This window comes from Saccopteryx leptura, chromosome 1, assembly GCF_036850995.1.
Source record: "Saccopteryx leptura isolate mSacLep1 chromosome 1, mSacLep1_pri_phased_curated, whole genome shotgun sequence".
Lineage (NCBI taxonomy): Eukaryota > Metazoa > Chordata > Mammalia > Chiroptera > Emballonuridae > Saccopteryx > Saccopteryx leptura.
This window is the reverse complement of record NC_089503.1, coordinates 272,557,247-272,583,126: the sequence shown is the minus strand read 5'-3', so window position 1 is coordinate 272,583,126 and position 25,880 is coordinate 272,557,247. Positions and strand designations below refer to the sequence as shown.

Sequence of the window (25,880 nt, the reverse complement as noted above, 5' to 3'; positions counted from 1 at the left end):
AGGGAGAGATAGAAAGAGAACAGGGGGAGGAGCAGGAACTCCCATATGTGCCTTGACCAGGCAAGCCCAGGGTTTTGAACCGGCGACCTCAGCATTCCAGGTCGATGCTTTATCCACTGCGCCACCACAGGTCAGGCCACATTTCTGTAACATTTTAAAAGGCAGGTAAAAGCAAACCTCTTTGGATAGATTTTGATTCAAAAGTCCTACAAGTGAAAGTGCCAAAAGTGCAGCCAAAAAGGCAAAAACAGGTGATGATTAAGTGAAAAATCCATAATGTTAAGCTTAGGTTAAGTTTAAAGTTAAGAAAGCACATTTTTTTACAATTAAGTTTTTGTGGTTTCATTTTAAGTTAAGAAAGTGTAGTTTTAGTTTTGTTTAAAGTAAAGAAAATGCAGTTTTAGTTTACATTTAGTGTTAAGAAAGTGCAGTTTTAGTTTATGTGTCTACAGTGCCTGCATCCCTTCCTCCCTCCCCCCTCCTCCACCATTCACCTCCATTAGCCGCACTCGTCTGTCTCCAAGGTAAGAATACAGTACTAAATAACACTTTTTTCTTTTATTTCATATATTTTGTTATGCATTGGTAAAGTATACATGTGTGTTTATTAATTAAAAACGTCTTTTTTCATAATTTAGGATGGTTTGGGGATGTTTCACATGGCCGGAATGGATTAAATCTATTTCAGTTATTTTAAATGGGAGAAATTTGTTTGATACACGAGTTGACTGACTTATGAGCTTGGTTACAGAACGAATTAAACTGGTATCTCAAGGTACCACTGTAATATAAAATGATGAGGGAAATTTTGTTTTTGACTAAGGGGACTGTGACTATCCCAAGCAAGGAGAGCTAAGATAGCATTCTAAGCAAAAGGAATGGTACAACCAAAGGTGTAGGAATGGAAAAGTACAGTAAGAGTGAGGAATGGTTTTATGGAGCATAAAGTGCAAGCAGAGAATTCTATTAATAGGCTGAAAAGGGCCCTGAGTGCTCATTTAAGGATTTGAAATTTTAATCAAAAAGCAGTGAAAGTCTGAAGGTTGTGAGCAGAAGGGAGCCATGGCCATCAAACCTTTTTTATACCAGTTTCTAGTTTTATCCACCAGTTTAGAATTAATGTACTGCTCCTGTGGTTGCCTGGTTCTGCCAGCTTTGACGGTTAGTCAAATTCATTTGTCATTAGTGATGTGGTTAATAATAGTTAAAGCACCATAACAATTATAAACACTTTCCTGCTTTAATTTTTCCTATAGGATTTTTTACTAGTCCATCTTCTCTCAGTAGATGAGAGGGAGAACTTTGAACATTTCAAAGAAAAGTATAAGATTAAGTTTTGTTAATACATTACAAGTGAGATAATAAATATATTTCTTATCTTGCTACCACTGTGCTTGTCCCATGATAACATTGTTTTCCTGAATGAGAAACATCACACAACAGAAAAGCACACTGAATGAAGAATCCCATCTTGAGTTTAAGTCCTGGCTCTGTTACTTACTATCTATGACCCTGAGCAAATCAGTTAATTTCTGTGAGCCTTTCTTTCATGGGATGGTGGTGAGATTCCAGTTGGAAAGTAGTTGTGCATTGGTGGGACATAAAAACGAGACTAAGAGACATGGACAAGAGTGTGGTGGTTACTGGGGGTGGGGGGGAGGGGGGGCGCGGGAGGGAAAGAGGAGAGGAGGAGGGGGAGGGGCACAAAGAAAACTAGATAAAAGGTGACAGAGGACAATCTGACTTTGGGTGATGGGTATGCAGCATAAGTGAATGACAAGATAATCTGGACATGTTTTCTTTGAATATATGTACCCTGATTTATTGATGTCACCCCATTAACATTAATAAAAATTTATTAAAAAAAAGTAGTTGTGTAAGCATTATTAACAGTATTGGGGTACATGTTGGCATGTTCCTGTGCTTTATATTTGGAAATGATATCTCATACAGGCATCGCTGAGGGTGTATGAAAAGACCCTGTCTACTTTATGTCCACAGTGCTTAGAGGCAGTGTGTTATCACAGAGAAGCACTGAATCCCAGCCCACAGTCTGCTACTTGCTGGTGTAACTCAGATGTAACCACCTGCTTTTGTAAGCCACCCAGCTTTTGTCTAAGGCACCATAAAAACAAAACAGGACAGCAGCAGAAACGAAGCACTCAAATTTAATTCCAGAAGACTTAATGAGTAAAGCAGATCTTTACTGGAGGATTCTTCCAGATGTTAGCAGGATTTTTGGACTTTAAACCACTGGACTTCCTAAAAAGTATTCTTTAGACACCTGTCTCCTCTTTTTCTATCTCCTTTGTTTTCCGACCTCCAACTTCCCAGCCTGATTGACAGCCATCTCCTGGGCCATGCTCTCCAGCGTCAGTGACATTCTCAGAGTTTTCCTTCCTGGCCTCTTGATTTTCACCATCATAATCATTGTTATTATTTAGAGAGTTTTCCCTTTTCCTTTTTATGTATTGTTCTATTCAGAATAAGGAACATAGCTAGCCTCTACAGGAAAGGAATTCTTCCTCCTTAGAAAATGGACAAGGACCATTTAATATTTTGTTCCTGTTTCACTAGCTGTTTGATACCAAGTAAGTCAGTTAACCTCTTTAACCCCAAATACCTTTGCTGTGAACTTGGATCTAGCAATATTTGCTCCTTTAACCTCACCAGTGAGGATGAGATGAGCAAAAGGATAAGAAAATGTTCTGTAAATATTAAAGCACTGTACAAATATGAGGTGGCATTCATTTGTAACCTCAGCAACTATTTTCAGAGTTTGTCATACTGTCAGTTTTGTCTCCTAAGATTCTTAGCAAGTCTAAAATCTTGTTCAGGAAAGATCTGCTCTGGTTTTGGCCTTTATTATGTTGGAGTATGTTCTCTCTACATACACTTTGTTGAGAGTTTTTATCATAAGTGAATATTGAATTTTGTCAAAAGCTTTTCCTCATCTATTGAGATGATCATATGCTTTATATTCTTCGTTTTGTTAATATTTGATCATGTTTTTGATCATGGCTCAGTCCCTTGATGCTGCTTGGATGCCCTATGGTTTGATCCAGTTTAGGTGTCAATTTTTTTGACCAGTGAAGCAGCCTTTGTGTTATAGACTGGCAAAAAAACCCACCATGTAATCTGTCAGTTCTCATGTCATTAAAAGTCTTCCATGACACAGGGTGATACAGCAGGTGACATGAGAGGAGTGGGGTGGACTTCAGGCTCATTCCCTGCTTCAACCACAGCAGAGCTGCTTTTTGTCTGTATTATATGTTGACATTTCATCTAAGATTTCATTTGAACTTTTACTAGTTGAAAACAAAAAAAGCTTAAAAATTTTAATTCAGCTTTCTATCTTCCAGTGCAGGAATCTACTTTACAACATGACTGACAGATAATGACTTAGGAGAATGTGTTCTGATACCAGTTTTCTAAGTGCTAAGCTTTCTGGTGCCTGGCACATAGTTGACATTGAAGAAATGCTTATGACTGGCCTATGGTGGCGCAGTGGATAAAATGTTGACCTGGAATGCTGAGGTTGCCAGTTTGAAACCCTGGGCTTGCCTGGTCAAGGCACATAAAACAAGCAATCAGCGAACAATTAAAATGAAGACCTGCTTATGACTGAATGAATTCGTGGTCATGGTTGTGGTAAGGATAGTGCTGGACCTCTTTAAGCCTCTGTGTTTATGCCTTTATTCAACGCATAATTTTTAGATGATTAGGTATTGATATATTTAGAGTCTTGGTAATTCTCTCAGAAAAGCAAACTTTGCTTAGCCTTTCAGAGTCCAGAGTGGCTAATTAGTTTATTTTTATGGAATCATAGAGCTGGAAGGGATCTTAGATGAGGTGCAGAGAAGGGGAGAGAGTGCTGACAACAAGAAGTAGTATAGTGAAATAGTTCAGAACATACACCCTGGAGCCAAACAGCTTGAATTCCACTCTGTGATCTTGGACAAGTTGCCTAACGTTTTCTCATCGATAATATGGGATAATAACAATAACAACCTCAAAGGGTTGTTAGCAGGATCAAAATAATTATATCAAAGCTCTTAGAACTGTGCCTAGCATGTAGTAAATGTTCCATATTAACTATTATTATTGTTGTTAGAATGATTATCATTATTTATTGAGATCTACTTCTGCTTCATCTCATTTAACTCTTAAATGAGGAAGTGGAGGTGCCATGAGATTATTTTCCCAAGGTCAATTAGCTAATAAATTGCAGAGCTGGCTCTATAGATCATTTCACTCACCTTCCTCCTTTTGTAAATAAGACCAAGGCTTGGATAGGTGAATTGATTTATTAAAGGCCATACTGCTGGTCAATGACAATATCTGAACTAAAATTATAGTTCCTCAATCTTGGCCTAGGATTGTTTATCTTTCGTGGGTGTAGTAGAGATCTTGATCTGATGTCTAAATTTTTAAAACATCACTATAACAAAGGGATGTTAGCTGTCCAAAATCATTGTTTTGGAAATTGTCAAGTTTTATAGAAGTATATGGGCTAGGATCTTACAGATCATGGAGAGCAGAAACCTTATAATTCTCATTATAGTCAAATCCCATATTTTTGAAGATGACAATAATAAGGACAACTCTTAAATATTGTTATTTAACATCTGATTCTTGTGTGCTATGAAAAAAGATATATGCAGACCAAAGTACTATGACTCTGTGATGTTACCAATGTTATCATAGTCCATACCTTCATCCTCAGTTGTGAAATATAAATCCAGAGGCATTTCCACCATCTCTTTCTTTGGTAAGAGTGAAATAATCTTCAGTTCTCGGTTCAACTTGGCAAGCATGCCTCTGGCTGTATACAGTCTATAGTGTAATAGAGATTATATATAACTTGCCACTTTTCTCTTTTGTACCTATGATATATTGATACTGCTTAACTACCTTTTATACCCATACTTGGATTTTTTTGTATCAATTGAAAAATGAATATTTATAGTGTTTAGTGTCACTGACAACCTGATAAAAATTTATTTATACAATGATGTCATTTTTTAAAGCAGGATTTATGTAATGATTTGCAGGAATTGTTTTGGATTCTTGCTTATTTTATGGAGCTTGAGTGGAATGGAAAAAATTAAACTGATGATACAAGTAGTGTGAAGAACTAATATTTACTGTGCAATTTCTACATGCTAAGACATTATATTAACTAACCCTTGTTCTTTTATGTTATTTAAATAGGTCTCATAGTTATTCTACAATATAGTGGCAGAGCTTAAAACCAAAACCGTCAGCCCTGGCCGGTTGGCTCAGCGGTAGAGCGTCGGCCTAGCGTGCGGAGGACCCGGGTTCGATTCCCGGCCAGGGCACACAGGAGAAGCGCCCATTTGCTTCTCCACCCCTCCGCCGCGCTTTCCTCTCTGTCTCTCTCTTCCCCTCCCGCAGCCAAGGCTCCATTGGAGCAAAGATGGCCCGGGCGCTGGGGATGGCTCTGTGGCCTCTGCCTCAGGCGCTAGAGTGGCTCTGGTTGCAACATGGCGACGCCAGGATGGGCAGAGCATCACCCCCTGGTGGGCAGAGCGTCGCCCTATGGTGGGCGTGCTGGGTGGATCCCGGTCGGGCGCATGCGGGAGTCTGTCTGACTGTCTCTCCCTGTTTCCAGCTTCAGAAAAATGAAAAAAAAAAAAAAAAAAAAAAAAAGCAGGAGGAAAACAACAACGTGGAAGAACCCTGAAAACAGTATGCTAAAGTCAGTATATTAAAAAAAATTAAAAAAAAAAACAAAAACAAAACCGTCAGATTTTTGGTCAGAAGCAGTGAACTTAGCAGTGGACTTAAGCTGATTTTCTATATCCAATTGTGAAGGAACAGAACAACATGAAAAATGTGCTGATTTCTTTTTACTCAGTTATAATTAAGAATTAATTTTTTAAAATTATGTACAGCTACTAACTTCCTCCACTCCAACCATATTCCTTTATATGGAAGGACTTGGTGCTGTTTCCACCATGCCCACTAAATGCTTATGGGAGAAAGTACAAAGTGAGAGTTTCTCATCCAGGCTCGAGAGTGGTACCTAGAAGTGAGTCTCGGATACTTGAGATAAACTACAGCTTCCTAAATATTTCAGTCTTTCTTCCTAGGTATGAGCACCTATGAATTGACATTTCTTTCTTTCTTTCTTTCTTTCTTTCTTTCTTTCTTTCTTTCTTTCTTTCTTTCTTTCTTTCTTTCTTTCTTTCTTTCTTTCTTTCTTTCTTTCTCTTTCTTTCTTCTTTCTTTCTTTCTTTCTTTCTTTCTTTCTTTCTTTCTTTCTTTCTTTCTTTCTTTCTTTCTTTCTTTCGTGTGTGTGACTGAGACAGAGAGAGAGGGACAGAGAGAAGGACAGATAGGGGCAGACAGACAGGAAGGACAGAGATGACAAGCATCAATTCTTTGTTGCGGCTCCTTAGTTGTTCATTGATTACTTTCTCTTTTGTACCCTGACTGTGGGGCTACAGCAGAGTGAGTGACCCCTTGCTCAAGCCAGCAACCTTGGGCTTCAAGCCAGCGACCTTTGGGTGACCTTGAGGTCATGTCTATGATCCTACGCTCAAGCCAGCAACCCTGTACTCAAGCTGGTGAGCCCATGCTCAAGCCAGCAATTTTGGGGCCCTGAACCTGGGTCCTCAGCATCCCAGTCCAGTGCTCTGTCCACTGTGCCACCGCCTGGTCAGTTGACATTTCTTTTTTTTAGATGTTAAATACATTCCAGTAGTTTAGTTCTCTGGAAAACATGCAAACAATCTAGTAGAAAATATGACAAAATCTTCTGTTTAGACCATTGTGTGGGAATGGGAGGAGAGGGGACCAAATAGGTGGAGAAGAGTATCAATGTTACTGTGAATATTATAATTCCTACAGGAAGTTGAGGGTAAAATCTAATTTGCATGTTGAAATTATGGCAAAGAGAAGTAGAAAATTACAGATTACAAAAATGAAATCCTTTTCTGTTATAAAGCAAGAAAAATTGTATCATAACTTGAATCAGGAGACTAGTGAGGAGAATGACAATAGATATGTGGCAACAACCAGAGTCTACAAAGGGTTTAAAGTGTGGGGTGTAAAGGGCAAAGGCTCTTGTCCCTTGTAGAAGAAAAAGAAGAAACATGGAAAGCCAGTGAAATTTGGGAAAAAATAAAACTGGTGATGGGGGATAAAATAGAGGAGTATTTTGACTTATAGTGTCTGCAGGGCCAGGAAGATGGAAGTTTAATGACATCTTGATTGGGCTATATGTTGAGAGGCAGATAGAAGATTCGGCTTGAAGTTGTATGGCTATATAGACAAGGTGGAAACCTGTCTTCATTTGGAGCTGATGGGACTTGCTCAGAGACACTTTTGGATCTTTTTAAAAGCGTTTAATCATTGGTTTTGACTTCATTTAAAAGCATTTTTGTATCGCAGTACTCAAGTACTCAAAAGTGTAATTGCTTTACAAGTACTTCTGATAGAATGATTTACCATGGACTTATATATTATGATTAATCTTACATTTATATTCATATTAGGCACCTTCCAAAATATTCTGTAAACAGACCCTTCAGATCAAGTATTGAAAATCAGAGGCAGATAGCTCAGCTTTGGGAAAATGTGGTGGGTGTGAAGCTTAGGAAGAACAAACTTCCAAGTGGCCTTGTGAAGTAGAAAGCCAATGTGAAGAATGACATCCACTAGCGTGAGGCTGGGCCATAAGAACCTGTAAGAGGGAAAGCAGGGTTTGGGTATTATCAAGAGAGACTTAGGACTTAGTTTTTATGTTTCAAATGAGTAAAGTTAAGGCTTAATAAAATAATTTTATTTCGATTTCTAGAACTGTTATATGATTTTCCAAAATGAAATCTGTAAGTGACAAAGTAGAAAATTGGCAGTCTAGTACTGTATGTGGTTGTCACTGGAGGAAGGAGGGGCCCAGGGAGTGGGGACAGTGTAAATTTATCCATCTGGCTACATTTCTCTCTTCTGTGATAAGAGCCGCCCACCCTCCTCCCAGTACAGAGCTGCTCCTCTGGCTAGTTCCAAATGAGCTATATAGCAGCATGCAAAGAGCTGGCTGATGGTCCTCCGAGTCTAGCTATAGTTCTATACCAAGCTTCTCTTTTGGTTCTTAAGTCTTTTTATTTAATTTTTATTTTTATTGAATTTATTATGGTGGCACTTGTTAACAAGGTTGTACAGGTTTCAGGTGCACAATTCTACAACATACCATCTGTACACTGTTCTGTGTTTACTGCCCCAAGTTCTTGTTAAGTCCTTTCCTTGAACTTGAGAATAACATACCTACTGGTTATTTAGTGTCTCCATTTGGATATATCAAAGCGACTCAGACTCAGTATGTTCAAAAGTGAAATCATTTTCTTAACCTGAGCTGTGCTTCACATTTCACATTTTATTCCTGTCTCAATGAATTTTTTTTTTTTTTTTTTCCATTTTTCTGAAGCTGGAAACAGGGAGAGACAGTCAGACAGACTCCCGCATGTGCCCGACCGGGATCCACCCAGCACACCCACCAGGGGCGACGCTCTGCCCACCAGGGGACGATGCTCTGCCCATCCTGGGCGTCGCCATATTGCGACCAGAGCCACTCTAGCGCCTGAGGCAGAGGCCACAGAGCCATCCCCAGCGCCCGGGCTATCTTTGCTCCAATGGAGCCTCGGCTGCGGGAGGGGAAGAGAGAGACAGAGAGGAAAGTGCGGCGGAGGGGTGGAGAAGCAAATGAGCGCTTCTCCTATGTGCCCTGGCCGGGAATCGAACCCGGGTCCTCCGCACGCTAGGCCGACGCTCTACCGCTGAGCCAACTGGCCAGGGCTCCTGTCTCAATGAATTTGAGTACCTCTTTCCATTTGCCCATGACCTAAGTCTGGGCCTCTTTCTACATTTTCCTTCTACTTTACCTCACACTTCAGTTAGTTGACAAGACAGTTTGTTACATCATCCCTATTGTTGCTACCTGGTTTAGGCCACCATTATCTCTCAACTGAATCACTTCTTCACTCTAATCTTGTACCTCCCCTACCTCATCCTCCCCCCTGCCTTCTCTGCACACTGTAGCCAGAATAATCCTTCTGAAATATAACTTTGATCAAGTCTTCTTATTGCTTGCAGGATAAAAATCAAAACTCCTTCTCATGGTAACAACTTTGCCTTCTTAATATGGAACCTGATTACTTGTTTGTTAATTGTCTCAAGTCCACTTACACTGAACTGTTTGTAGTGCCCAAGTGACTTTATCTCCCTTGTGTGTGGTCTCTTGTTTATGCAATTTCTTCTTCCTACCATCCCCACTCCACTAGTTGTCCTTCAGGCATTAACTGAGATGTCACTTTCTCTAGGAAGCCTTCTGTGGTCTTTCCAAAACTAGATTAGGTGTTTTATTTGTGTGTGTCTATAAAAGCCTATTTTTACTTTATTGGATTTATCCTACTGTGCTTTGCCTGTTCACTTGTCTACCACCCCCGGAAGACTTTAAAGGTCCCTGAAGGCAGGGAGCTATATTGATTTATGTCATATAGTAGGGGGCACAATAAGTGTTTTGAGGTTTTTTTCTCTTTAACTGTTGGCCCTGGCTGGTTAACTCAGTGGTAGAGCGTTGGCCTGGATATCCCAGGTTCGATTCCTGGCCAGGGCACACAGGAGAAGCGCCCATCTGCTTCTCCACCCCTCCCCCTCTCCCTTCTTTCTATCTCTCTCTCCTTCTCCCACAGCCATGGCTCCATTGGAGCAAGTTGGCCCGGGTGCTGAGGATGGCACCATAGCCTCACCTCAGGTGCTAAAATGGCTCCAGTTGCAATGGGGCAATGGCCCTGAATGGGCAGAGCATTGCCCCCTGGTGGGCATGCCGGGTGGATCCTAATTGGGCGCATGCAGGAGTCTGTCTCTCTGCCTCCCTGGGAGTCTGTCTCTCTGCCTCCTCGCGTCTCACTTCAGAAAAATACAAAAAAGAAAAGAAAAGAAAAGTGTGGTAAAATATACACAGTATAAAATGTATCATTTTAACCATTTAAAATATACAAGGCAGTAGTATTAAGTACATTAACATTGTGTAGCCATCACCATGGTCTATTACCAGAACTTTTTCATTATCCTAAACTGAAAACAACATACCCATTAAATATTACTCCCTTCCCTTAGCCTTTGGTAACCACTCTTCTACTTTTAGTCTCTAGGTATTTGACTATAGGTACCTCATATAAGTGAAATCATACAATATTTGACCCTTTGTATCTAGTTTAATCACTTGTAATGTCTTCAAGGTTTATCCATATTGTACCATGTGCCCAAATCTCCTTCTGTTTCTAAAGTATCTTAGCTAGGAAAGAGCTAAGATTTTCTTTAAAAATATTTTATTTATTCATATTAGAGAGGAGAGAGAGAGAGAGAGAGAGAGAGAGAGAGAGAAGGAGGGGGGAGCAAGAAGCATCAACTCCCAAATGTGCCTTGACCAGGCAAGCCCAGGGTTTTGAACTGATGACCTCAGCCTTCTAGCACTTTATCTACTGTGCCACCACAGGTCAGAGAATTTTCTTCCTCTTCAAGGCCAAGTAATATTTCATTGTATGTATATAGTGCATCTTGTTTATCCATTCACCTGTGCATGGACATTTGAATGTTTTCACATGGCTGTTGTAAATAATGCTACTATGGACATGGTTGTACAAATAACTGGTTGAATCCCTGCTTCAATTCTAATAAGTGGAATTGCTTAATCTTATGGTAATTCTGTGTTTAATTTTTTGAGGAATCATCATTTTGTTTTCCATAGCACAAGGGACCATTTGTTCTGCATTCTTGCTAACTCTTGTTATTTTCTGTTTTTTTGTTTGATTGTTTTGTTTTATAACAGCCATCCTAATGAATGTGAAATAGTATCTCATTGTGATTTTGATTTGCATTTCCCTAATATAAGTGATGTTGCACATTTTTTATTTAGCTATTGGCCATTTATATACTTTCTTTGGAGAAATGTCAAGTCCTTTATTCACTTTTTAATTAGGTTGTCTTTTGTTGTTGGGTTATAGGAATTCTTTATATATTCTGCATATTAATCCCCTATGAGATATATGATTTGCATTTATTTCTCCCATTCTGTGGGTTGTCTTTTCATTCTCTTGATAGTGTTCTTTGATGCACAAAGGTTTTTAATTTTGTATATTTATTTATACATAATTATATCCAGTATATTTATTTTTATTTTATTGCTATATTTTTGGAGCCAAAGCAAAAAATTGTTGCCAAATTCAATGTCTTGAAGCTTTTCCCCTATGTTTTCTTCTAAGAGTTATATAGTTTTAGTTTTTACATTTAGTTATTTTATCCATTTGAATTAATATTTGTATGGCATAAGGTAAGACTCCAACTTCATTCTTTTGTATGTAGATAACCAGTTTTCCCAGTACCATTTATTGAAAAGACTGTCCTTCTCCTCATTGAATGGTCTTGGCAGCCTTGTTGAAAATCATTTGATTGTGTGTGTGTGTGTGTGTGTGTGTGTGTGTGTGTGTGTGTGTTTCTTGGCTCCCTAATCTATTCCATTGGTCTGTATATCTGTTTTTATGTCAGTACCATACTGCTTTGGTTTCTGTATATGTGTAGTAACTCCTTTTTTTTTTTTTTTTTTTTTTTTACAGAGACAGAGGGAGAGTCAGAGAGAGGGATACGTAGGGACAGACAGACAGGAATGGAGAGAGATGAAAAGGATCAATTACTAGTTTTTCATTGCGACACCTTAGTTGTTCATTGATTGCTTTCTCATATGTGCCTTGACCACGGGCCTTCAGCAGACCAAGTAACCCTTTTCTCAAGCCAGCGACCTTGGGTCCAAGCTGGTGAGCTTTGCTCAAGCCAGATGAACCCGTGCTCAAGCTGGCGACCTTGGTTCTCGAACCTGGGTCCTCTGCATTCCAGTCCGACGCTCTTATCTACTGCGCCACCACCTAGTCAGGCTGTAGTAACTCTTGATATGAGAAATTGAGTCCTTCAATTTTCTCTTTTAAGCCTGAGACAAGTTTTAATATTACTTACTATTTGATCCTCCTCCTGACATTTTTCTTGTGTACCCTTGCCTAAAGGTACCCTTAGTAATTCTGCCTACGTCTTCCTTTCTTCATCCCTGTTATAACCTTACTCCAACGCCAGTTTTCTTTCCCTCTTCTACTCTTTTTCCCCTTAATTTGGGTTCACTTTTATTTTGGTATCTCCAGGCCACCACTGGCATTTTTTTTTCCTGAAGTTGAGAAGTGGGGAGGCAGATAGACTCCTCCATGTGCCTGACTGGGATCTACCCGACATGCCCACTAGGGAGCGATGCTCTGCTCATCTGGGGCATTGCTTCATTGCAGCGGGAACCATTCTAGTGCCTGAGGCGGAGGCCATATAGAGCCAACCTCAGTGCCCTGGCCAACTTTGCTCCAATGGAGCCTTGGCTGCGGGAGGGGAAGAGAGATATAAAGAAAAAGGAGAGGGAGAAGGGTGGAGAAGCAGATGGATGCTTCTCCTATGTGCCCTGACTGGAAATCAAACCCGGGACTTCCACACGACGGGTGACATTCTACCGCTGAGCCAACCGGCCAGGGCCACCGCTGGCATTTTAAGGTCTTAATTTTGCTGGATGACCAAAAAAGAGAGCCTTGATTATCTGTTGCTCCCACTTTGAGTCTAGTTCAGTCTCTTTTGGAACTCTGAGGGCTAAAGTCACTTTTGTTGTTCTTTCATCAGCTAGGCTGGTGTCGATCATCTTGGCAGTACAGGAAAAGGAAAACTGAGATAGTAGTGGAATGATGGACAAGGTGGATTACCTCAGAGACTGGTATAGTGAAAAGAGTATTACATTGGAGGCCAAGAACTGTGTGCCCTAGCTCAGCATCTGTCACTAATTAGCAGTTAGACAACAGGGCCTCTCATTTACTTTACTGATAAGTTTACATGTTTGTACAGTAAGGATAGTTAGATAAGATGGTTTCTAAGTTCTAAAAAGTTTTTGTTTTTTTTAAATTGCAGTGACCAGACTTTTTATTAAGTAATGCTGAGTCAATTGCATATCAATGTAGAAAAGAATTAACCTTGACCTATATCTCCCAGGCTATACAAAAATCTTTTCCAAATGACTTGAAATTTAAATAAGAAAGGTAAAACAGTAAACTTCTAGAAGAAAACAGGCTAGTAGCTGCATGACCTTAGGATAGGCAAAGATTTCTAGAATAAAAAAAGAAAAAGAAGATAAGGTTAATATTGGAGTCAGTAGAATCAAGAACAATAGTTTATCAAAAAGACATCATTAAGAAACTAGAAAGGAGAAAAATATTTGAAATATATCTAATGACTATATAGAGAATTTACAAGAACTCCCACAAATCAGTAAGAAAATGCAGTTGACCCAATAGAAAAAGTGGGCAAATATTTAAACTGGCATTTCACAGAGGAAGATATCTAAATGGCTAATAAACATAAGAAAGGTACTCAATATCAGAAAGGCAAACTAAAACTTCAGCCTACAAGCCTACAAGCACTTGAAAAAATCTTCAGCATCATTGTCATCAAAAAATGCAAATAAAAGCCATAATGAAATACTTCTTTACACACTTACTAGGATGGATGTTATTAAAAGAAAAAAGGAAATGGTATTGGTTATAGTGTGGAGAAATTGGAACCCTGCACTGCTTACATTTCTGGTGAGAATGCAAAAATGATTAATCCACTGTGGAAACAGTTTGGCATTTCCTCAAAAAGTTAAACATGGAGTTACCACATGACCCTGCAGTTCTACTGCTAGGTGTATATTCAAAAGAATGGAAAAGAGGGACTAAAATAAGGACAGGTACATGCACTATTCACAATAGCCAAACAGTGGAAAGACCTCAAATGTCCATCAAGAAAGGAATTAATAAATTATGATACATACATACTATAACAAAACCTTATTCATCCATAGAAAGGAGTAAAGTATGAATACATGCTACAATATGGATGAACTTCAGAAACATTATACTAAGTCAGGCATCGGGAACCTTTTTGGCTGAGAGAGGCATGAACACCACATATTTTAAAATGTAATTCCGTGACAGCCATACAACGACCCGTGTACATTACACCTTATCCAATAAAAATTTGGTGTTGTCCTGGAGGACAGCTGTGATTGGCTCCAGCCACCAGCAACCATGAACATGAGCGGTAGGAAATGATTGAATTGTAATACATGAGAATGTTTTATATTTTTAACATTATTTGTTTATTAAAGATTTGTCTGCGAGCCAGATGCAGCCATCAAAAGAGCCACATCTGGCTCGCGAGCCATAGGTTCCCTATCCCCTGGGCTAAGTGAAAGAAGCCAGACACAAAGTGCTACATAAAGAATTATTCCTTTTATATGACTATCCAGAATAGATAAATCAGTAGAAAGACACAGACTATTGGTTGCCAGGAGCTGGGGGGGTGCAGGGAGAGGTGAAATGAGGAGATGAGTAGAGAAAAACTGATTAATGGGTAAAGGGTTTTACTTTGAAGTAATGGAAATGTTTTGTAACTAGATAGAGGTGGTAATTGCAATACTTTGTGAATGTACTAATTGTCAATGAATTGTTCACTTTAAAATGGTTAATTTTGGGCCTGACCAGGTAGTAGCACAGTGGATAGAGTGTCAGGCTGGGATGCAGAGGACCTAGGTTCGAGACTCCGAGGTCGCCAGCTTGAGCGTGGGCTCATCTGGCTTGAGCAAAAACAGCTCACCAGCTTGGACCCAAGGTTGCTGGCTCGAGCAAGGAGTTACTTGGTCTGCTGAAGGCCCGTGGTCAAGGCACATATGAGAAAGCAATCAATGAACAACTAAGGTGTCAAAACGAAAAACTGATGATTGATGCTTCTCATCCCTCTCTGTTTCTGTCTGTCCCTATCTATCCCTCTCTCTGACTCTCTGTCCTTGTATAAAAAAACATGGTTAATTTTGTTACATAAATTTCACCTCAGTAAATTACTTTTATTATTTATTTATTGATTGATTTATTTATGTAACTTTTTAAGCGAGAAGAGGGAGACAGAGAGACAGACTCTCACATGTGCCCTGACTGAGCTATTTTTTTAGCACCTGAGGCTGACTTGTTTAGACCATCTGAGCTATCCTCAATGCCTGTGGCCAACACTGAAATTAATCAAGCCACCGGCTGCAGGAGGGGAGGAAGGAGAGGAGGGGAGAAGTAAGGAGAGAGAAACAGATGGTCACTTCTCTTATTTGTGTGTGCCCTGACTGGGAATCAAACCTGGGACGTCCGCTGGCCAGGGCCAGTAAATTACTTTTTTAAAAAACTATAGATGCATATATGTGTGTATATATGTGTATCTGTCTACTACAATGGGTAAAATTAAGACCACTGTCATTTCCCACTGTTGGTAAGGATCAATAACCCTTTTACATTACTGGTAAGGGTATCACTAAAACTAAACACATGCCTTCTTCTGACCCTAGCATTTTACTCCTGCCTAGATGCTGAAGAGAAATGAACACATATAGTCACCAAGAGACATGTACAAAAAGGTTCTTAGTAAGTTTATTCATTATAGCCTAAAACAGTAAACAACCCAAATGTCCATCATGTAGAATGGATAAATAAATTTTGCTATATTCATACATGGGATACTACACAACAATAAAAAAGAATGACTCATGCTACACATAAAACAAAGATGAATTTCACAAATATGATGTTGAGTGCAGAAAACCAGGCCCTGAAGAGTACTTATGTTCTCTTTATATGAAGTTCAAGAAGAGGCCAAACTAACCTATGATGATGGATGTCATATAACCTTTGCTCAGAGGGTACAGGGGTTGGTGGTTGGTTATTGACAAGGAAGAGCAAGAGAGCCATCTGGAGTGCTGAAAGTCTATATTTTGATCTGAGTAGTGGTTACATAGGTGCATATATATATATATATATATATATATATATATATATATATATAAATGAGTACAAAATAACCAATTTGTGCACTTAAGACCTATTCACTTGTATTAAGTTCTTAAAAACAAAACAAAACTGGAAAACAAAAACAAAAACAGTTTCCAGATTTGACATTGCTGCAGGGAAGCAGCAGAAGAGGATGTTTAAACAGTGATATTGTAAAAGGCCTAGAATGGCAGTGAAATGGCAGGCGTTTGGATTCAGTCCTATAATGTGGTAGGTTTGAGGGAAGGAAATGACATCACAGAAGCAGATTTTTAGGGAAACAATCTTTGGAGATGATCCTGGTAGACTGAGGACTGGTCTACAAGTGAGAGACTGTTATATAGGACCTGAATTCGGGTGATGCTGTTCTTATTTTCTTTTGACTACATAATGTCTTTATTTTTTTAATTTTTCAATTACAGTTTACATTAAGTATTATACCTGTGTTTTATATTGATTTCATGTGTACAACAGAGTGGTTAGACAATTATATGCTTTACAAAGTGTTCCGCCCCGCCAGTATTTCCAGTATGCCCCCTGTAACCAAACATAGTTATTACAATGTTATTGACTATGTATTCCGTATGCTGTATCCCTGTGACTATGTTTTAACTACCAATTTGTGCTACTTAATCCTTCACCTTTTTCACCCCATCTCCCAACCCCCTCTCCTCTGGCAACCATCAGTCAGTTCTCTGTCTCTGAGTCTGTTTCAATTTTGTTTGTTCATTTATTTTGTTCTTTAGATTCCACTTACAAGTGAAATCGTATGGTATCTGTCTTTCTCTGATTGACTTGTTGGATGATGCTGGGGTTTATTTTTTGTTTTGTTTTTTTTCTTGGGGGAGAGACAGAGTCAGAGAGAGGGGCAGACAGGAAGGGAGAGAGATGGGAAACATCAATTCTTCGTTGTGGCACCTTAGTTGTTCATTGATTGTTTTCTCATATGTGCCTTGATCAGGGCGGGGGGCAACAGCAATCCGAGTGACCCCTTGCTCGAGCCAGGGACCTTGGGCTCAAGCTGGTGAGCCTGTGCTCAAACCAGATGAGCTCACACTCAAGCTGGTGACCTTGGGGTCTTGAACCTGGGTACTTTGTGTCCCAGTCCAACATTCTATCCACTGCGCCACCGCCTAGTCAGGCGATGATGCTGTTTTAAGTGGGAACTTGGAAAGAAGAATTAGTAAGGCTGGTGATCGGTTGGGCAAGGACAGCAAAGGACGACAGAGCAAAGATGACTGAGGTTCCAAGCATGGATGGCTGGAAAAAGAATGGTCCCAATAATAGAATTAAGAAAGCTAGGAGGAATAATCAGTTTGGGAAGTAAAAATGTGTGGCTTTTAGTGCTTTAATTTTGAAGTGGTGGCAGCAACTGTGGGGCTCAGAAGAGCAGTTGGGGCTCTTCAGATAGAAATCTGAAAATCATCCACATAAGGATTATTTTGAGTAGATGAGATTCTCTGAAAGAAAGTGTAACAGGGAGATTGCAGAAGACCAGTCCTTCCTTAGAAAAGAAATGAGGTGATGGGGAAGAGGAGACTGCAGATGTGGATGGAACCAGGATAACATACAGAACCAGGATCACTTAAGCCAAATGAAGAGAGAATGGCAGGAATAGGGGTGAAGGTGTAAAAGGAGAAGATACAGAAGTAGAAGAGGGAAAGGAAAGATTGAGAATGTAGTGGTAATCGAGGGAACGTGGTCTTGGAGAAGGCAGGAGGAAACGGGATATAGAAGCAAATGCAGAGGACTTAGCCTTGGACTGCTTTACATGTAAAGAACCTAGGTGTCACAAGAATTGGTCAACATCTTCAGTGACTTTCTCTTGCAGTATTCTTTGTCCTCTAAGTTGGAATTGAGGGAGAGTGAAGGTTGAAAGTGAATATGGCAATGAGAACCTTGGAGTCCCAAGGATTTGGATTAATTTTGGTTCCAGGCATAATCCTATTCTCTGTAGAAGAAATACAAAATAAATTTGAGACACCACCCATGTCCTCTGGGGATTTATATGGTGCAATTCAACAAATAAGAGCCAAAACAAATGTGAGTAGGATATTTTGAATCCTGACAATGTCACTTACTAGCTTGTAACTTTTGGCTCCATTAGATCTCTGTGCCTCTGTTTTCTCATCTTTAAATGGGAATACTTTAATAATACCTACCTCATATGCTGTGGCCATTAAGTGAGCTAATATAAGCAAGGTGCTTGGAACAGTGCCTGAAATATAGTAAGTACTTGATAACTATTAGCTAAGATCATGATAAACCATAGGAGTTCACAAGGGGAAAACATTAGTAAAGGCTGGAGCTGGTGGGAAGGCATTGTGGAGGAATGGAGATTTATGGGAGGTAATTCAGGGATAGATAGGAGAAAAGAAATGAGGAAGAGGGAATTCTAGGTGGGGGGAAACATTGTGAATAGTCTTAGATTGGTAAAGTCATTGGCCTGTGCATATGATTTATTTGGTGACTCAGACAATTCTTATTGGGGAGTAATCGTAGTTAGAGTAGGATAAGAGGATGGAAAGCTGGTATTTGTCATAATAAAAGAAGTGTGAGTTGAGGAGTCAGCACACCTTGGTTGTGGTTTTTATCCTGGCCTTATGACTTTGGAAAGGTTATCCAATCTCTTAGGACCTCAAGCTTCCTAATCTCTAAAATGAAAAGGACTGTATCTGTAAATCCCTCACAGCTCTAAAATTTCATGCTTCATATGTGAAAATGATTTCTTTGACCATACCACCTGTGGTACAGTGTTTTTTTTTTTGTTTTGTTTTGCACAGCATGAAGCTAACATGTGTAGGGGCAAACTTGTGGTTCTGGCCTCATAAGTCCTGTGTTATAAGTGAGTAAGCCAACCAGCCTGCATATGGACACTGCTTACTGCCTTTGCAACACTTAGCAGTCACTAGAGAAATCTGGAATTTCTGTGGGTGTATTTATAAAAGGAGCCCTTGAATATTTCACTTTCAAATTATTTAGAGTTAAATCTACTACTGTTCTCTTGAGGAGCATAAAGTTTTATGGATACTTGCCTTGAAGTGGACCCTGAGGGCTAAGTAGGAGGAAAAGAATCATCACTAGCACTTTAAAAAAATTTCCCAGATTGTCTTCATGGAGCTCACCAAACTAAAGGAAAGAGCAGCAGCAGGAGCACCAGGTAAACTGCCAGTAACACCCTAAAGCTTTCATGGTTAGACTCACCTGCCAGAGTCCTTCTGTGACAGTAAGCAAACACTGTTGCTTTTGAGATTAAGGAGTCCTTTGTCTCAAGGTATGGATTTAAATAACCTGGGAATCTGTTTAAACATAAGTGATAATGAGCTTTCAAATACCATGCTTAGAAATCATTGGCTCTGTTAAGGTATTCCGAGTTTTTTCTTTCAGAAGGGAACTGTGGTTTGTTACTCTATTCTCACTTCCCGTCCATCCTGGTCTGAGCCCCTCACAGGTTGCACGCAGGCCTTTCTGCTGCCATTAACCCTGCAGGGCTGCAGTGCTGTTGCATCAGAGAAAGTCCTCTAACATTCCTCTCCCATATGCTTTTCCTTGCTACTGAGTGGGAGAGACATAGAGCAGGGTTTGCCCTCTCCACAAAGAAAAGCGTTTTTGTGGTTGTCCCTGGCAGGAGCTTGGTATTAAAGATGGTACTTCTGGGCTTTTTTATACTAGTTGAATTTTACACAGCTTAGTGAATTGAAAAAAATCTTGAAATGTAAGCTATTTTATCTGTATTTTGTGCCTCCCAAGTTTTGAAAGGTTTAGTACTTTCAGAAGCTGAAATCTGAAAAGAATGACAGTTTACCTTGGAAGTTAGAATATCTCTTTGGGGAGTAGAGTTTGAGGAAACAGAGGTGACTTGAGTTGAAAAGAGTCCAAAGCTAATATGTACCCCTGGGTAATGTTAACAATGTCTTATTAGTTTAGAATAGAAATTTGTTGAGGGTATGAAATTTATCTTTGTAGTTGTATGTATTTTCTAACAGTGAGTTGCATCTAAGTAAATAATAAATATTAGCATTCATCTTTTGATCTTCTGGCCGATCCTTCCCCTGAGGGGTGGTTATGAACATGATGACCTAGTGCATTCATGCCACAGATTTTTCTGAAAAGAAAAATAACTGTGTCATGGAAGAAACTATATATGTTGCAAAGGTTGTGAATAAAGGTTGAGTGAGATGGTTTAGTCTGGCCTCTTTTTCAAGCAGTGATTAATTAATGCTGTCTATGTTGCTTTTTCTTCCAGAGCTGACCTGTCTTGGACGCAGCATACCTAACGAAGCTGCTGCAGGATGAGAAGATGGCAGCGCGGCTGCTCGCACCACCAGGCCCTGATAGTTTCAAGCCTTTCACCCCTGAGTCGCTGGCAAACATCGAGAGGCGCATTGCCGAGAGCAAACTTAAGAAACCACCAAAGGCAGATAGCAGTCATCGGGAAGACGATGAGGACAGCAAGCCCAAGCCAAACAGTGACCTGGAAGCAGGGAAGAGTTTGCCTTTCATCTATGGGGACATCCCACAAGGCCTGGTCGCAGTTCCCCTGGAGGACTTTGATCCATACTATTTGACGCAGAAAGTGAGTTGCAGGAGGAAGAGCAGCTTCAGATATCCCTTTCCTAACAGGCTTAGGGGAGATGGGGGAGGAAGAACTGTGTCTCTGCCGAAGTCTAGATAACTAGTTAACCTTTTGTTTCAGTTTTGGCTCATGGGGATTATTTTTGGTTTAATTGCTGCTAAGGGTCATTTGAGGGTTGTGGCACTTCTGAACTCTCTTAATAAGACTTATGTTTTTTGGCTCCTGGCCAGATCAGAAAAAGAGGACATAAATGAAATGCACCTTTTTAATAGAGTCCAAGAAAGATGACATAGTAAAAGATGATATAGCCCTGTAGAATCTCACACACGGATGCAAAATTCTGTCTTTAAATCTAACGATGGTATCATGACATTAATATAGCCTGTTGTTAATACAGTGGAGATGATGAATTTATACTCTTACCAAGCCCCATTTTTGACATTGGAGCACAGCTATTGGGCACAGGAATAGAACAGAGGAAGCCAAACTAGGCCAATGAGGAGAAACTCTGGGTCTTCAGCGTTGTTACACGGTTGACTGGGTTGAGTCAGCACTGATTTTTTTTTTTTTTAATTTTTTTTAAAGACTATTTTTTTGGGGGGGGGGAGGGGGAGAGAGAAGAGAAAGGAGCAGGAAGCATCAACTCCCATATGTGCCTTGACCAGGCAAGCCCAGGGTTTCGAACCGGCGACCTCAGTGTTCCAGGTTGATGCTTTATTCACTGCGCCACCACAGGTTAGGCAAGTCAGCACTGATTTTTGACATTAGAGCTTATCCTGTTTTTCCTGTTAGTAAGGAGCACAAGTGAAAGAAATACCAATCTTCATTTGATTGAATTTCAAACTTCCCTAACAAACATTTGACCAAATCTTGGATGTTTTTCTCATGGTTATCTTGTGAAACAAGGCAATAAGTGGAGAAGCAAAGCCTCCTGGGTAATTCACCAGCCAAGTCATTAGCCATTAAATAGTGAGGATGGACATCAGCACCATTTTAGGGGATCCCTCATTTAATAGATGTCATTTAAAGAGTTAAATTGATAGGTGTTTCCAGATGAGGGGGGAAAGACATTGAATAATTATATATTTATAAATATTAAAGCTTAACTAAACTGCTTTTATTAACAAAACTACCTTATAGACTGCCTTTCAGTGTTTCCATTTTAGAAGAAATTTCAGTTTCCTTGGCTTAATGGGACAGAAGTAAGACAAAATCAATAGTTCTCTTAACTTAGTTATAGGTGTGGAGGCATTTTTACTTCAGGATGGCAAAAGCAGTTAAGATATTATCTACACAAAATGGTCCATTACCAATATACTTCTGTCACAGCTCAGAACAGCTGCATGATAGGAAAAAGTGGAATCAGTAGCTTCTATCTTCCACTGGGAAATTAGGAAAGTTTAGGGAACAAAATGATTTAATATACAGAATACTAGACTAGAAGTATGTTTATTATTTATATTTCTTTTTTAGTATATGTAATTTTCAAGCTACAACAAATAATTTATGGGAAAAGAAAGTGTTAAATAAAGAAAAATACTTCAGAAAACCAGTTTATGTTTTTTAGCAAGTCACTTCACCTTTATAGGCCGAAATTTGTTCTCATCTAGAAACTGAGAAGTTGGACAGAATTTTTAAGGATATTTTTAGATATCAAGCTCTGGGACTAAGTAGTTTTGATAAACTGTAATTGATTTTCCCATTTATTCTTCTCTTTTTTAAAGTCTGACTTTTTTATTTTTACCTGGGCTTTTGTGAGGGGGTAGATTGGTGAGGGAGGAGGCAAGCTTTAACTTTCTGGGTGAGTGAAGAAAAGGGAACATGGAAACTTGGACAGTTTTTAGGAAGATATTTTATTCATTGTAAAATTTTGAAATGTAGTTTCCTTCTCTTTCCTACTCTTGCATCCATGGTCTTACTAGAATTATAAAGAAATGGTAAATTGCAGGGTTCAGGTTGTGCCTATTTAGATAAGTTTGGCCAATAGATGTAATAAGCAAATCAGTATAGCAATAAGCAGATCGGTAAAGCCCTTTGGACCCTTTCATATGGCTAAAACCTCTTTACATTTATTTGAACTGTTTATTTTTCTAACTCAATACAAATTAAATTTTCTTTCTTAAACCTGGTTTAATATATGAAAACTATATAGAGCTCTTTGTTGGCAGAGCCCAGTGTTCCTTTTCATGCCTTTTTCTATGGTTCCTGCCCTATTGATAATTCCTAAAGTCTCAGATTTCAGTGTCCGGGCTTTGGAGTGAGGACCCGAAGAGGATGGGTTTGTAGCCCTGATCAGTACCAGTCCTTAGATAGGCCAGATATTTATGGTGTCCCATTAACCTGACTTTCATGATAGACAGTCTGACTTTAGCCTTTGACTTCACCATAAGAGTAAATAGTTCATGGAAAGAATAGCTTTACTTGTGTTGATTTTTTTGTAATCCTTTTAAAAAATTGTGAAATATACCACCATACTATACCTCCATGTAGAAAAATTCATAAATACATAACTTAATGATTTAAAAAAAAATTTTTATTAAAAAATTTTTTTAGGTGAGAGGAGGGGAGATAGTGAGGCAGACTCCTACATGTGCCCTGATGAGGATCCACCCAGCAAACCCCATCTCGGACCCTTGCTCGAATCAACTGAGTTATTTTTAATGCCTGAGGCTGATGTGCTCAGATCAACCAAGCTATCCTCAGCGCCCAGGGCCATGCTTGAACCAGTTGCACTACTGGCTGCAGGAGAGGAAAAGGGAGAGGAGGAGGAGGGGGAGGGAAGCAGATGGTTGCTTCTCCTGTGTGCCTTGACCAGGGATCGAACCCGGGACAACCATATGCCAGGCTGACACTCTATCTACCACCAGCCAGGGCCTAACTTAATGATTATTATAAAGCAAAAAAACTAACACCATGACAAGAACATTATTAGCTCTTTAGAAGTATTAATTATACTTTTAAATAAGAAATTTTTCATTTGGAATAAAGTAAATGTCCTCAAGTTTACTTGCAAATCTTCATTGGAATTACTTCTTACTAACTAGGCCTTTCACTAGGCCAAATTAGCAAGAAAGCACACTGGTAATTAAACCACAAATCAAAATATCCTGAGGGTAGAAATGACTTTAAGAGGACATTCCCTTCTATTGTTTTTCAGGGACTGCCTTAAATAATTCTTGCAAACTAGAATTTCTTTTCTTTGCTAAATGATGTGAGTGGATTTCTTTATCTTTTCCTCAGAGTTCTCATTTTCTAATTGATTAATAATTTTTGTTACTCTCATAGAAACTTGTTTCTCATTTTCTTCCCTATTTATTTTAGAGGGTGAAGGAAAGTTAGTTTACTATTAGTAAAGTTCTGGTTTCATCTCATTGTAGATTTCACACTATCCAGGCACACAGAACCTTAAAATTTCTGTATTGTATTTTCAAGATGCTCTGTACCAGCTGATGCTGGTTCGAGCTATCATAAGCTTCTTGAGGTCCTCAACAATATTGTCCATGTTGTGTTTCACCTGACTTTCCCTGCTGGTCCTTGAAAAACCTGGCTCATCTTCTCTTTAGATTGTCTCAGACCTCCCAGTGCTACATTTTCTTAGCCTCTTGGTACTTTATTCTAATGTCTCCTTTCTTTGTCTTTCTTGTTTTATAACTGTTTTCTGCAAATAATTGAATTTGAAAACCATTAAAATTTTTTATTTAATTTAAAAAATAGGTAATATATTTACATGATTAAAAATTTAGTAAAAAAAGATATTACAGAAAAAGGTATTGAGTAAAAAGTCTCTTTTTTACACCTCATCTGTACTTCCTGTCTCCCTGCACAAGTAACCACTGTTAGTAGTATCTTCCAAAGTTTCTTTATATATGTACAAGCAAAAACAAGTAGGTATTTTATGGAAGTTGAACTATTCTGAATGTCTTTATTTTTTATTTTCTTTCAATTTCCTTAAGCCTGATGAAGTCTTAATTAAAAAAAATTTTTTTTTCTTCTTTTCTAAGTGAGAGGAGGGGAGATAGAGAGATAGACTCCTGCATGTGCTCCAACCCAGATCCACCCAGCAACCCCCATCTGAGGCTGATGCTCTGTTCATCTGGGGCCATGCTCGCAACTGAGGTATTTTTAGTGTCTGAGGCAGAGACTCCACAGAGCCATCCTCAGCACCTGGGGCTGATGGGCTTGAACCAATTGAGCCATGACTGAGGGAGGGGAAGAGAGAGAGAGAGAAGGGGTAGGGGAGATGGACTGGAGAAGCAGACGGTCACTTCTCCTGTGTGCCCTGACCAGGAAATTGAACCCAGGACATCCACATGCTGAGTGATGCTCTACCACTGAGCCAGCCAGCCAGGGCCAGAGGTCTTAATTTTGTTACTTGTTTTTCCTTCTTTCATAATATGGAATCTTCAGTTTTATCAGTGTAAATTCTCAATGCATTTCTCCCCCCTCACAATTTTTTAGAGAATCAAATCAAGGACTTTTTCTCTGTTGCTTGAAATGTGTCTTCACTACAAAAAATACTCTCTAGTGCTTTATAATAATTTGTTGAATTTTAAATGGCCAAATATATCCTTAATAACTGTCTTTAAGGCAGCAAGAAAGTCTGGATTAAGTTGAAAGAAGACCTTCAGAGTTGACTCCTACCCCTTTTCCTGTTTCTTAAAACTGATTATTGATATGTGTATACTTTTTGTCTAATCAGTATACCCTCTTATAAGAAAATTTCAGTGGAAAGAGGGACAAAAAGAGGTCAAGGGGGGTATGGAGGGATAAATGATGATGGAAGAAGACTTGATTTAGGGTGGTGAACACAGTGCTATATACAGATGATGTGTTGTGGAATTGTACACCTGAAACCTGTATAATTTTGTTAACCAGTGTCACCCCAAAAATTTAATTAAAAAAGAATTTTGTTCCATAAACAAAAAATTCAAATTGCTGAATTGACTGAGCCTTTAAATAGGGCACATTCCCATTGCATTAAAATAATTATATGTGGTTTCCCAAAGTTCACTTTACCCTCAACTTTTCATGTCTACCTCTTCTTGCAAATTGAAGACTACTAAAATTAGAATATGGTAGCCTTAGAGATCTTCTTGTTTAGCATCCTCATTTTATAAATTTAATGAGGTGTGAAGTACACTGTTAAAAGCCAGCACCATCATTAGTCAAAGAGCCAGGGCGAAAACCCATACTTCCTAACTCTTAGTTTGTTAAAACATATTTCTAATTTCCTACTTTTCTATTAATTGATCCCCAGCTTCAGTTGGCTCTGTTCTTCTGAAGCTAGGCAGGCAAACAAAGAGACCAAAAAAGCCTCCTGCTTTTTCATTCACACCCCTGATAATCCCTGTGGTTTATGA

General features: G+C 39.2%; 1 protein-coding gene across 1 annotated transcript in view; it reads left to right on the top strand.

The window, feature by feature from the left end:
* The window catches only part of SCN8A (sodium voltage-gated channel alpha subunit 8), a 256,880-nt gene that overhangs the window by 47,914 nt on the left and 183,086 nt on the right, over positions 1-25,880 (top strand). The window contains exon 2 of the mRNA XM_066353791.1: positions 20,191-20,520. Coding sequence (XP_066209888.1) covers positions 20,245-20,520 — 276 coding nt within the window. The 5' untranslated portion in view covers positions 20,191-20,244. The remainder of the gene's footprint in view (positions 1-20,190; positions 20,521-25,880) is intronic.